A 14321-nucleotide genomic window follows, 5' to 3' on the forward strand; every position below is an offset into this window, starting at 1 on the left:
TTGTTCAATTTGCTGTGGCTGGCTGTGTCACATGGGCTGGCAGATGACTGGGTCACAGTCATTTGGAGTCAAAACGGAAGAAAGCGGACTGAAACACGGAAGAAAGCAGACTGAAAACAGGGCAGTACTAGCTACCTCAACTTCTCCAATAAGAAACCCTTTTTTGGTTGTTTTCCCGTTGCAAAGTGTTTTGCTTTGGGGAGCACTAATGAATACGACCCTGGCTTGAACATGAACACACTTCTGACGTGTTCTGTTCTCATTGGTTCTTCTTCAGTGGAGGTTGTGTGTGAAACACACACTAGAGTTGCAAAAGGTTCCAACATTCAACCACAGGACCTACTGTCAGAGTCACTGTGACTGTTAGTCATTAGTAGTTTACTGTCACTGTTGCAGAGGTTCCTTCGAACTATCAACCACAGCTAGCTTTAGGAAACAGGAACTATATGGCAACTCTGGCCCTGTGGTAACTCTGGCCTAAATGGTAACTCTGACCTAAATGGTAACTCTGACCCTGTGGTAACTCTGACCCTGTGGTAACTCTGGCCTAAATGGTAACTCTGGCCTAAATGGTAACTCTGACCCTGTGGTAACTCTGGCCTAAATGGTAACTCTGACCTAAATGGTAACTCTGACCCTGTGGTAACTCTGGCCTAAATGGTAACTCTGGCCTAAATGGTAACTCTGGCCTAAATGGTAACTCTGGCCTAAATGGTAACTCTGACCCTGTGGTAACTCTGACCCTGTGGTAACTCTGGCCTAAATGGTAACTCTGGCCTAAATGGTAACTCTGACCCTGTGGTAACTCTGGCCTAAATGGTAACTCTGACCTAAATGGTAACTCTGACCCTGTGGTAACTCTGGCCTAAATGGTAACTCTGGCCTAAATGGTAACTCTGACCCTGTGGTAACTCTGGCCTAAATGGTAACTCTGGCCTAAATGGTAACTCTGACCCTGTGGTAACTCTGACCTAAATGGTAACTCTGGCCTAAATGGTAACTCTGGCCTAAATGGTAACTCTGGCCTAAATGGTAACTCTGACCTAAATGGTAACTCTGACCCTGTGGTAACTCTGACCTAAATGGTAACTCTGGCCTAAATGGTAACTCTGGCCTAAATGGTAACTCTGACCTAAATGGTAACTCTGACCCTGTGGTAACTCTGACCTAAATGGTAACTCTGGCCTAAATGGTAACTCTGGCCTAAATGGTAACTCTGACCTAAATGGTAACTCTGGCCTAAATGGTAACTCTGACCTAAATGGTAACTCTGACCCTGTGGTAACTCTGGCCTAAATGGTAACTCTGACCTAAATGGTAACTCTGACCTAAATGGTAACTCTGACCTAAATGGTAACTCTGACCCTGTGAGTCAGTAGCAGCAGGCTACAGTCAGGCGTGATCAGGCCAACCCAACTCAGGAGTCATGACGCAAACAGTATAGGGAAAGCTGGAGTGGCTGACGTGAGAGCTGGCTGTGTGCGTGTCAGCAGTCACCTCACCCCAAAAAGCCAGGGAGGGGCATTCTTACTTAAAGACATTTAAACTGCAATTACCAGTAAACAACAAGTTTGACATGTTCCGTGAAATGAGAGATAAGAGGTAACAATGTGCTATTATTAAAATGATTTATTAGGGGGTTAGAATAGGTGCTGACATATCTCTTATGACATCAGAGTACTACAAAGAGTCTATGACAGCCTTGGCTACATACTCTTATGATCCCTCCATGGCATTGACTTTGGACGAGGTCATTGGACAGGTCAGAATACGTCTTTATCAAATATGTTTAAAAAAAAAATATTATTTAAAAAAAAAAACTGTTTCTAATTTACTCAAACACACTTTAATATCATCATGGCAACAGTTATCAGAACACTTTACCTAGGTGCTGATAGGAGGTATGACTGTGTCACAAATGGAACCGTATTCCCTATGGGTCCTGGTCAAAAGTAGTGCACTGAATAGGGGACTAGGTTGCCATTTGGAACGCATCCATAGTCAGCACTTTCTGCAGTGTGATAGTGAGTGTTATTTGCCAGTCAGTCTAGTGTGGGAAATTACTGTTTGCTCTCCACACGTTAGTATAAAATGTTTGCTTAGGAAATCTCGGCAAATCTCGGAGGAGACCCTCACAGTGTAGCTGACACACACACACACACACACACACACACACACACACACACTTACTTGCGCGGGAAAAAAGATTCTGGGGTAAAATGCTGATAGACCAGAAAAATACCAGTTTAAAGTTCATAATACAAGGGACAGTGTATACATGTACAGTTCTGTAGATGTTATATGTAGATAGTAGATAGCATCAGATCTGTAGATAGTATCAGGTCTGTATAACATCAGATCTGTAGATAGTATCAGGTCTGTAGATAGTATCAGGTCTGTATAACATCAGATCTGTAGATAGCATCAGGTCTGTAGATAGTATCAGGTCTGTATAATATCAGATCTATATAACATCCGTTCTGTAGAAAGTAGATAGCATTAGATCTGTATAACATCCGTTCTGTAGAAAGTAGATAGCATCAGTAAGGCATTACAAAAGCTTTTACCAAACCATATTTTTATTCAACCCTAACAAGCAGTGTAAAGAGCTTTGGCCAGTGTATTTCAGAGGCCCAGAGCAGGGCTGTAGGCCCATTGGTTTGTTTAGTGGCGGTTGCTAAGCAGTGCTCACCAAGCAGGACATGTACAGTCACAATGTGCGCACTTTGGTGGTGACAAGTCCCTGAGGCACACTGGCATTTCCTTTTAATTAACCCAACTACAGAATACTACACCAGACTGAACCCTACAGTATACTACACCAGACTGAACCCTACAGTATACTACACCCGACTGAACCCTACAGTATACTACACCAGACTGAACCCTACAGTATACTACACCAGACTGAACCCTACAGTATACTACACCAGACTGAACCCTACAGTATACTACACCAGACTGAACCCTACAGTATACTACACCCGACTGAACCCTACAGTATACTACACCAGACTGAACCCTACAGTATACTACACCAGACTGAACCCTACAGTATACTACACCCTACAGTATACTACACCCGACTGAACCCTACAGTATACTACACCAGATTGAACCCTACAGTATACTACACCAGATTGAACCCTACAGTATACTACACCCTACAGTATACTACACTCGACTGAACCCTACAGTATACTACACCAGATTGAACCCTACAGTATACTACACCAGATTGAACCCTACAGTATACTACACCAGATTGAACCCTACAGTATACTACACCCTACAGTATACTACACTCGACTGAACCCTACAGTATACTACACCCTACAGTATACTACACCAGACTGAACCCTACAGTATACTACACCCTACAGTATACTACACCAGACTGAACCCTACAGTATACTACACCCTACAGTATACTACACCAGACTGAACCCTACAGTATACTACACCCTACAGTATACTACACCCGACTGAACCCTACAGTATACTACACCCTACAGTATACTACACCAGATTGAACCCTACAGTATACTACACCCGACTGAACCCTACAGTATACTACACCCTACAGTATACTACACCAGACTGAACCCTAACATACCAGACCGCTCGCATGCGTCATCGTGCGCATGTTGATTTTGTCCACCCAGACGCAATCAGGACACACAGGTTGAAATATCAAAATGAACTCTGAACCAACTATATTAATTTGGGGACAGGTCGAAAAGCATTAAACATTCATGGAAATTTAGCTTGCTTGCTGTTGCTAGCTTATTTGTCCTGGGATATAAACATTGGGGTTGTTATTTTACCTGAAATGCACAAGGTCCTCTACTCAGAGAATTTATCCACAGATAAAAGTGTAAATCTAGTTAGTTTACAGTAATTTCTCCTCCTTCAGACTTCTTCTTCTGTGGACTTTATATGGCGGTTGGCAACCAACTTTAAAGGTGCATTACCACCACCAACTGGACTGGAGTGTGAACCTCAGTTCATCTTTCAATCACCCACGTGGGTATATGCTCCTAAAAACCAATGAGGAAATGGGAGAGACGGCAATTGCAGCTCGTCAATCGTCACAAATAGAATCAAGTTCTATTTTAGCGACGCAGACGCTCGTTGACGCTCGCGAGCAGAGTGTGGGTGCAATGATGGAATAAAACGTACGTGTACATTTTTGTAAAACTCTCGCGTCGCTAACTTAATTTACACGTGGTCAGCATGCAACTCTACAGTGAATAAAATACTACACCGGACTGGGGGGCATTTTGGTTATCAAGTTACTTTCCTCGGCTCATACAGGTGTAATAAAAGGTCTAAGTGCACTAGTCTGGTGGATTTATTTACAAAATATATATTTAAAATTGTGATTTATCAGGGAGTGATGCAGCACTCTCAGAAACGGCAGGAAGTAGGGCTGCTAAGACAGGCAAGTTTCTCTTACAGTCCAAGGCAGCCATTCCTCTGCTACAGTACATTCACGACACTCCTAAATATCTTATCCAAATCAGCACTGCCAAATGTAATTTTTTACTGTGAACATGGAAACTCTGAACAGGCACAGTAGTCCTAAATAATCCTTTAGGTCCAAAAGCAATAGTGGTAACGCTCCGAGAGAAAGTACTGTACATGTATTTATGTAGGAGTATTGCGGTAATTATGGGGTCTATTCATGCAATGGTCACATTCTGCAAAAAAAAAAAATATTTTGTTGATTTGCTTTTTCCTAATGTTGTCCATGAATAGACCCTATAAATCCACACACACACGACAGACTATTGTGGGATGAGAGAAGGCAAAGCAATAAGTTAAAGAACACTCCATTCCAGATGTTATAGTAGTTAAAAGTTTTTGGCGAGGTCGACTCAGTCAGGTCTTTCAAGATTGATGTCGAAATTGGACGTTGGCAAATGCCTTCGTAACGAGCCACTAGGTGGCAACAGTGAGCGCTATTAGCATCAAGTAGGCTTGGATTTTGCGTGGGTTTCTGGACAGGGGTAATCTCCTGACTTTGGATCAGAAGGTTGCATGTTCTATCCCAGTAAAAAGACAAACACTAAATAAAAGTAATTCACACAGTTGGAATGCATTAGAACGACTTTCAAAGATCAATCCTATGACTCTTGATCAGAAGGTTTAAACCTTGTAGTGGAAACTCTTTTTTTTAAACCCTAACCTATACCTTAACCATTTGGAATATGTGCCTACATTTTAATCTTAGAAATTTGACGTTTGGAGAAATGGAACGATACATTGCAGCAGGCGCAACAAGCAATTCTCTAAATCAAATGTATTTATAAAGACCCTTTTTTCATCAGCTGATGTCACAAAGTGCTATACAGAGACCCAGCATAAAACCACCAAACAGCAGGTGTAGAAGCACAGTGGCTAGGAAGAATCCTAGAGAGGAACCAGGCTCTGAGGGGTGGCCAGTCCTCTTCTGGCTGTGACGATTGGAGATTATAACAGTACATGGCCAAGATGTTCAAACATTCATAGATGACCAGCATGGTGAAATAATAATCACAGTGGTTGTAGAGGGTGCAACAGGACAGCACCTCAGGAGTAAATGTCAGTTGGCTTTTCATAGCCGATCATTCAGAGTTAGAGACAGCAGGTGCGGTAGAGTTGAAAACAGCAGGTCCGGTAGAGTTGAAAACAGCAGGTCCGGGACAAGGTGGCACGTCCGGTGAACAGGTCAGGATTCCATTCGCAGGCAGAACAGTTAAAACTGCAGTAGCGACACGACCAGGTGGACTGGGGACAGCAAGGAGTCATCAGGCCAGGTAGTCCTGAGGCTCAGGTCCTCGAGAGAATTAGAGAGAGCATACTTAAATTCACACAAGACACCAGATAAGACAGGAGAAATACTCCAGATATAACAGACTGACCCTAGCCCCCCCCCCCCCCCCCCCCGACACAAACTATTGCAGCATAAATACTGGAGGCTGAGACAAGAGGGGTCGAGAGACACTATGGCCCCATCCGACGATAAACCTGGACAGGGCCAACCAAGCAGGATATAATCCCACCCACCTTGCCAAAGCACAGCCCCCACACCACAATAACATCTGCTAAACACTTGTATGTGACCAATACAATTAGATTATTAAAAAAAAAAAAAATTTAACTCTTTGAAATTTGACATTAGGAGAATGTGTTAATTCTGCAGTGAGACAGAGCTTGTTGGGTCTACTCTCCCACATCCTCTTCAGTAGGCAGACTGCGCCACCTGCTGGTGTGAGGGTACCATGGTCCTGGTAACAGTTGACGATCGTTTCAACAGTACTAGTATCATCAGAATGATATCACACAAGGTTAATTAATAAGAGACAGACACATTAAGGATTTTGGAAAGTAGGACTTATTTAATGTAATTTTTGCAAAGGTTTTAAAAAAACATTTTTTTTAAAAGTGATGCTCGGTGAGAAAAAAAACTAAGTCATTCACACAGTTGGAATGATTTAGAAATCCATTCAATTATCAAAAACACTTTATAAGAGACAGCCCTCTCTGGGGATGGAAATGATTGTATTTACCACCATAGATAGAATGTACTAAATAAAATCACTTCATTTCCAAAACAATTCAAAGAATTCAAACCTTTTTGTTTCAATATGAACCCTTTTCTTTTACAGGTTAATATGTTTAGGCCCGGTCCCAGATCTGCGGTCTCCCCACAGCCCGGTCCCAGATCTGCAGTCTCCCCACAGCCTGGTCCCAGATCTGCAGTCTCCCCACAGCCCGGTCCCAGATCTGCAGTCTCCCCACAGCCCGGTCCCAGATCTGCGGTCTCCCCACAGCCCGGTCCCAGATCTGCGGTCTCCCCACAGCCCGGTCCCAGATCTGCGGTCTCCCCACAGCCCGGTCCCAGATCTGCGGTCTCCCCACAGCCCGGTCCCAGATCTGCGGTCTCCCCACAGCCCGGTCCCAGATCTGCGGTCTCCCCACAGCCCGGTCCCAGATCTGCGGTCTCCCCACAGCCCGGTCCCAGATCTGCGGTCTCCCCACAGCCCGGTCCCAGATCTGCGGTCTCCCCACAGCCCGGTCCCAGATCTGCGGTCTCCCCACAGCCCGGTCCCAGATCTGCGGTCTCCCCACAGCCCGGTCCCAGATCTGCGGTCTCCCCACAGCCCGGTCCCAGATCTGCGGTCTCCCCACAGCCCGGTCCCAGATCTGCGGTCTCCCCACAGCCTGGTCCCAGATCTGCGGTCTCCCACAGCCTGGTCCCAGATTTGTTTACCAACTCCATTGCCAAGTCGAAGATGGCATGACAAATCCATAAGGAGTAGGCAAGACCTCAGGCTTACAGGCCCGGCACCGCAGGCTTACAGGCCCGGCACCGCAGGCTTACAGGCCCGGCACCGCAGGCTTACAGGCCCGGCACCGCAGGCTAGTTTAACAATATAAAAAAAGGTTCCGTCAGTAACAAAGCAATAGGAGAAATAAGAACCCTAAAACGCAATTCTTCAAACCAATCCTGCACTAGCAGTACTAAGCAAGATGATTGGATGGGAGGATAGGTTAGTGTTGCTCAGTACATCTTCCTAAGAGCAAGTGCACAGGAAGCCACACTAGTAAACACAGCAGGATATCAATGAAGTGCACAGGAAGCCACACTAGTAAACACAGCAGGATATCTATGAAGTGCACAGGAAGCCACACTGGTAAACACAGCAGGATATCAATGAAGTGCACAGGAAGCCACACTGGTAAACACAGCAGGATATCAGGAACATTCTACTTATCTAGGTAGTGCACATTCATCCTCTCCACACAATTAAAAGCATTGGATCATTGGTGTAAGCATGGGAGTATCCCCCATTTTTCTTACACTAGTCAGTCCCTTTAAAAATCCATGAAGGGAAGTGTACAAGTGCACACTTAGGGAAGCATGCGAAATAATTGGGACATAGACAACAGCTACAAGCTGACGCTGAAGTACACACACACACACCTCCGAATAAGTGCTGGGACCAGAGTTACTCTCCAATAGCCAATATGGCCATGTAAGTCTATTGCTTCAAATGTTAACTAGAACCAACTGCATACAGTCCTCTACTACAGGTGGACTTCACTAACAGTGTCACAGGTCTCAGCCTAGTCCACTGAATATTGAGTCACTTAGCACAGAAACCATAGCTGCCCGGCACTCACTAGTCGCTCTTTAGTCTAGACCGGGCCGATGGATCACTTCAGGATCACGCAGCACTGGCATCATGGCAGTAAACGTTGACAACTACCAGTGCCGACACTGACAAGGTCTGTAGTAAAAAATAAAAAAAATCTACTGGTCCATATTATGTGGAAGTAAACTTGTCAAAAATATATGTAAGTCTCAAAACAAAAAAACAATTTACTTGGCTCCAGTTATTACCGGCAGTAATGTAGACGAATACGCGGAAAGAGCCCTGTTGCCATTCCTGAGGTACAGCCAAAGCATTTCTGTGTGGTACCACCACTGTTGGACAAACTACCACACACACACACACGTCTTAATCATGAAAAAGAAGCATGTCTCTTCACTTGGCAGTTTTGAGCGAGTTCAACCCAGCCTGATCTCAAAGTATGGTAATGGAAAAAGAGAGTATTAGGCCAAGTCCCAATTCTCCACCCTTCTCCCAAAGTGAGCATTTCCAGACTCCACCGTCAAACCATTTAACAAATGGTGGAAACTCCCTTCAGCCAATGCTTACATCAACCTAATGCTTTTAAATCCATGACGGGAATGTGCAAATGCAGACTTTGGCAGAAGGGTGGACAATCGGGACGCAGTCACAATAACCTTTATTTAGGCACTAAATCAGTCATTTTCCCCTCCCCCTTTCCATCTACTTTATATCCTCTTCATATACTCTTTCTAAACAGTTGCTCCAATCTGGGTCCTATTCACTAAGGTACCAAAAGGGAAGAAAATCAAGGAGGGACCATCTGAACGTGTCCAATAAGAAACGATTGTTTAAGTTTTCCCATTGTAAAACATTTTTTTGCTACAGCGTGGCCTAAAAGGATCCTGTAAACTGTTCCATTACAAACCAGAGAGGCAGCAGCTGAGCTCAGCAGTCACTCTTCCGACTGGTATTAGAGAATGGTTTAAAGTGGCGTTGCAATGAGAAAACCTAACTATTCCATTATAGCTAGCAAATGCACGCACCATTAAAAAAAACACCAGATTACTGTGACTCCACTCTGCCATAGTTTCACTGTTATGCTAGGACCAAATTCAACCTCCATTCTGTCTTTCTGTACAAGTGAGGGGCGTAACGGGGTTAGTAGGCACGTGCCTTGAAAAGCAACCAAAACAATTATAAACACGATCATAATCCGGAAAAAAAGTCCATCATTGTTACAAAATAGAGAATCCAACACAAGAACAAGCATAATCCATCCACAATACAAATAATTCAGATAACCCACGATTGAAAAACAGATGGGAGGAGAAAGGTCAGAAGATGGTGCAGGATGCTGGATTCTCCCTGTTCTGGAATGCTGTGATCACTAAAGGGGAGTGTTCCATGGGACACGGAGGGGGTAGAAGGAGACGCGGAGGGGGTAGAAGGAGACGCGGAGGGGGTAGAAGGAGACGCGGAGGGGGTAGAAGGAGACGCGGAGGGGATAGAAGGAGACGCGGAGGGGGTAGAAGGAGACGCGGAGGGGCAGGTGGACAGAGACTAAACATCCAGGCAGAAAACAGTCAAACAGACACATGCAGGTTTCTGAAGTGGCATTTTTGGGATGGAGGAAGGGAGTATCCAGGATCGGGTTCAAGGCACGAAACTCCCCGCAAATGAGTGAAATGGGGAGGAACTCTCTTGTCCAATAAGAAATGCTTATTTTTGTTTTCCCGTTGCAAAGGGAAGTTTGTCAAATGTGTGACCTAATGAACACGACTCAAGTTCCCCTGGAGGAAGAGGGCAGAGGGCATCCAGGTTCCCCCAGGAGTAGAGGGGTGTCAAACTCATTCCACCGAGGGCCCAGTGTCTGCGGGTTTTTGTTTTTTCATTTCAGTTAAGACCTAGACATCCAGGTGAGGGGAGTTCTTTACTAATTAGTGACCTTAATTCATCAATCAAGTACAAGGGTGGAGCGAAAATCCATTGTGGAATGAGTGTGACACATGTGGGGTGGAGAGAAGGGGTATCCAGGTTCCCTTCTCAAAGCCTGCTGGTCAGTATCCTGGTCCCAGATCCAGTTTGTGATTTTTCCTACTCCAGTCACGGTTTTGCACGACGATTCCATAAGGAGTCGGCAAGAGAGCAGAAACCGACTGGCGCCAAGCCCAGCTGGTCAGTGGTCTGGGAGGGTTGGTAAGAGACCAGTGGCTCAGCTGCTCTTGAAAAGCTCAATGCAGTCCTGCAGCAGGGACATGTTGTTCTGTTGTAAGAGAGAGAGAGAACAGAGACATCAGTATCATATCCATAACAACAGGCATTTCACAAGGATTACGGCACAATATATACATACCACGACCACATACCGTCAACCACGACTAGGCTTGGGCGGACTGTCATACTGACTTTGTGCTATCCCCGGGGTATTCGGTAATACCGGCACTGAACCGCTGTTTTCAAACCCCACTGAGACTGTGTAAAACGAAGGTTATCAATGCTAACAAGTACATGTAAAATCCCATAAATAATGTTTTTTTTATTTTTATTTTTTTTAAATCCCATTCAGACAAAATGCTAACGAGCGCATTGTAAACATTTAATAGTCTGACCTAAACAAGTAAAAAAAATTTTTAAAAAAAAATGCTCCTCACAGTTCGCTGCACGCACTTAACAAATATTACACAGCTCTTGATCCAGGAGGGGATTCTATGGTGTTAGCAAGCAAAGCTTGATTTTGCAAGAAGCTAACTAGCTACTAAATTAGCAAGCCAAACTGCAGAACAGTTATCACATGTTACAACAGTTAACTTAAATAGTTGGCAGATATCTAACTGGCAAACATTTAGTTGCGAATTCCCTACTGTAACTAGATCACCTGGAGCATGATTCACAACAGTGAGTGACTCACAAGGCTCAGGTCTCTTGTCGTTGTGCGCTCGTCAGCAAATACCACGTGATTGGGAACTACCACGAAACTTCATAAATCAAAAAATATTGTGTGACAGGTGAAAATGAAGAAGATCTTTATCTCCTAACCTATTGCACAAGTTTACTGCAGGTACTACATTTACTTTAAAAGTAGCTATAAAATATTCAAACTTATTAAAATAAAAATAAAAAAAACTTCAAAATAAATAGTTTCAACAGTATTGGAAAAACCATCCCATGTCTCTTCCCAAATACCCAGAATATGGTATATACACGGTATACCGCACAAGCCTAAATCACTGCCACATAACATGAACCTCTAGCAAGGCAGTTGACCCCCAACAACAACTGCTCCTTGGACGGCGATGACGTGTACATGGATTCAGGCAGTCCCCCGACACCTCTATGATTCAGAGGGGTTGGGTTAAATGAGGAAGACATTTCGGGTTGAATGCATTCAGTTGTGCAACTCACTAGGTATCCCGTTACCAATAAAAATGTAGTGTTGTGCTTGGGTCTGGTCTAGCAGGTAACGCCACCTGCAGCGTGCACATACAAATAGTTGAAGTCGGAAGTTTACATAGCCAAATACATTTAAACTCAGTCTCACCATTTCTGACATTTAATCCTAGAAAAAAAAATCCCTGTTTTAGGTCAGTTAGGATCACCACTTTATTTTAAGAATGCGAAATGTTAGAATAATAGTAGAGAGAATGATTTCAGCTTTTATTTCTTTCATCACAATCCCAGTGAGTCAGAAGATTACATCCATCAATTAGTATTTGGTAGCATTGCCTTTAAAAATTGTTTAACTTGGGTCAAACATTTCTGGTAGCCTTCCACAAGTAACCGAGTCAGGTTTGTAGGCCTCCTTGCTCACACACGCATTTTCAGTTCTGCCCACAGATTTTCTATAGGATTGAGGGCAGGGCTTTGTGATGGCCACTTCCAATACCTTGACTTCGTTGTCCTTAAGCCATTTTGCCACAACTTTGGAAGTATGCTGGGGGTCATTGTCCATTTGGAAGACCCATTTGCGACCAAGCTTTAACTTCCTGACTGATGTCTTGAGATTTTGCCTCAATATATCCACAATTTTCCTCCCTCATGATGCCATCTATTGTGAAGTGCACCAGTCCCTCCTGCAGCAAAGCACCCCACAACATGATGCTGCCACCCCGTGCTTCACGGTTGGGATGGTGTTCTTTGGCTTGCAAGCCTCCCCCTTTTTCCTCCAAACATAACGATGGTCATTATGGCCAAACAGTTCTATTTTTGTTTCATCAGACCAGAAGACATTTCTCCAAAAAGTCTGATATTTGTCCCCAGGTGCAGTTTCAAACCGTAGTCTGGCTTTTTTTTATGGCAGATATGGAACAGTGGCTTCTTCCTTTCTGAGCGGCCTTTCTGGTTATGTCGATATAGGAATCGTTTTACTGTCGATATAGATACTCTTGTACCCGTTTCCGCCAGCATCTTCACAAGGCCCTTTGCTGTTGTTCTGAGATTGATTTGCAATTTTCGTACCAAATTGCGTTCATCTCTAGGAGACAGAACCGCATCTCCTTCCTGAGTAGTGTGACGGCTGCGTGGTCCCATGGTGTTTATACTTGCGTAATATTGTTGGTACAGATGAATGTGGTACCTTCAGGCGTAGGGAAATTGCTCCCAAGGATGAACCAGACTGGTGGAGATCTACAAAAAATGTTTTTCTGAGGTCTTGGCTGATTTCTTTTGATTTTCCCAAGATGTCAAGCAAAGAGGCACTGAGTTTGAAGGTAGGCCTTGAAATACATCCACAGGTACACCTCCAATTGACTCAAAGGATGTCAATCAGCCTATCAGAATCTTCTAAAGCCATGACATTATTTTCTGGAATGTTCCAAGCTGTTTAAAGGCACCGTCAACTTAGTGTATGTAAACGTCTGACCCACTGGACTTGTGATACAGTGAATTATAAGTGAAATAATCTGTCTGTAAACAATTGTTCGAAAAATGACTTGTGTCATGCACAAAGTAGATGTCCTAAAACGACTTGCCAAAACTATTGTTTGTTAGCAAGACATTTGTGGAGTGGTTGAAAAATTAGTTTTAATGACTTCAACCTAAGTGTATGTAAACTTCCGACTTCAACTGTATGTACACACACACGACAATGTGGGATTGAATCGCTCTCTCCCCAATACATATAAAATACAGGAAGAAAAAAAGGACAATGAGTCTCCAGTCTGACCCACCTTAGCATGCTTAATCTCCAGCTCAGCCATCTCTATTAGATTCTTCCGGAAAGCCACCACTCTCCTGCCCTTAAAACTGGTCAGCTCTGTCGAAGACAACACCATGCTGTTAACTCACCGTACTGTATTACGTTACAACATGTTTGCCCCAAACATACAGCCACACGGTGTAAAAAGGCATCTGAATACATTAGGTTCAGTTTGCGCCTAGCAGAACACCACTAGGTGAAAAGCGAAATGTCTGTGTTCACATTCTCCCTAAAGGACCTTTGATTTAAAAAAAACTAGATGAAATAAAAATAACAGTTTCCACTGGGAAGCATAGGACCGGCTTTACACACACACACACACACCTCTTTTTCCCGACTCAGAAAGCTTGTTAAACCTCTGCAGACACTGTTGTTGTTGCTCCTCCGCCGCAGCAACATCTTTACTCTTCAGCCGGGCCTTACCCAGAGCCTTGTTACTGTTCTCATAGTCTGCCAGGGTCCTGGCCCGTCTGTACAACAGGTCCTGACACACACACACACACACACACGTTAATAGGGTAGGGTGGTATCCAGATGTTCATACCGGGGTTGATGGTATTACCGAATGTGCACACAACGGGGATTTATTTCAGTACAAAAGGTTTTTTATTATTATTATTTTTGGGACGTAAAAAAAAAGAAAAACATTACGCAACAGAGATGTTGATCCCGGAGGGGGTTGAATGTCTCTGCTGTGACCAGGAAGATTGATCTTGACATCTAGCCACTTCGCTAGCAAGTTTACAAACCAAATACATAGCTGGAGTCCTGAGCTGGATCTCATTTATTTGACACATCTTAGGATTTCTATACTTAACTTGTAAGCAGAAACATCACTGATCTAGTGGTTTTCTATATGTGGTGACAATAAGCTTGTTATTTTCTTGTCCGTGAAATATGTAAGTAACACACACGCCTATCGTGTTTCCAGGTGATGTAAGTAACACGCACGCCTATCGTGTTTCCAGATGATGTAAGTAACACGCACGCCTATCGTGTTT

General features: G+C 43.9%; 1 protein-coding gene across 3 annotated transcripts in view; it reads right to left on the bottom strand.

Moving 5' to 3' along the window:
- Window positions 1–6361: 6361 nt before the first annotated feature.
- The window catches only part of LOC110517611 (sorting nexin-5), an 18474-nt gene continuing 10514 nt past the window's right edge, over window positions 6362–14321 (bottom strand). For 2 of the 3 annotated variants that reach the window (XM_036956344.1, XM_036956345.1), the window contains 3 exons: window positions 13645–13804; window positions 13292–13377; window positions 6362–10389 (listed from right to left, as the gene is read on the bottom strand). In XM_036956344.1, the coding sequence (XP_036812239.1) occupies window positions 10339–10389; window positions 13292–13377; window positions 13645–13804 (297 nt within the window). In that variant the 3' untranslated portion in view covers window positions 6362–10338. The remainder of the gene's footprint in view (window positions 10390–13291; window positions 13378–13644; window positions 13805–14321) is intronic. The other variant, XR_005038024.1, reaches the window with a different exon arrangement.

Source organism: Oncorhynchus mykiss, chromosome 20 (genome assembly GCF_013265735.2).
Source record: "Oncorhynchus mykiss isolate Arlee chromosome 20, USDA_OmykA_1.1, whole genome shotgun sequence".
NCBI classification, from domain to species: Eukaryota; Metazoa; Chordata; class Actinopteri; order Salmoniformes; family Salmonidae; genus Oncorhynchus; species Oncorhynchus mykiss.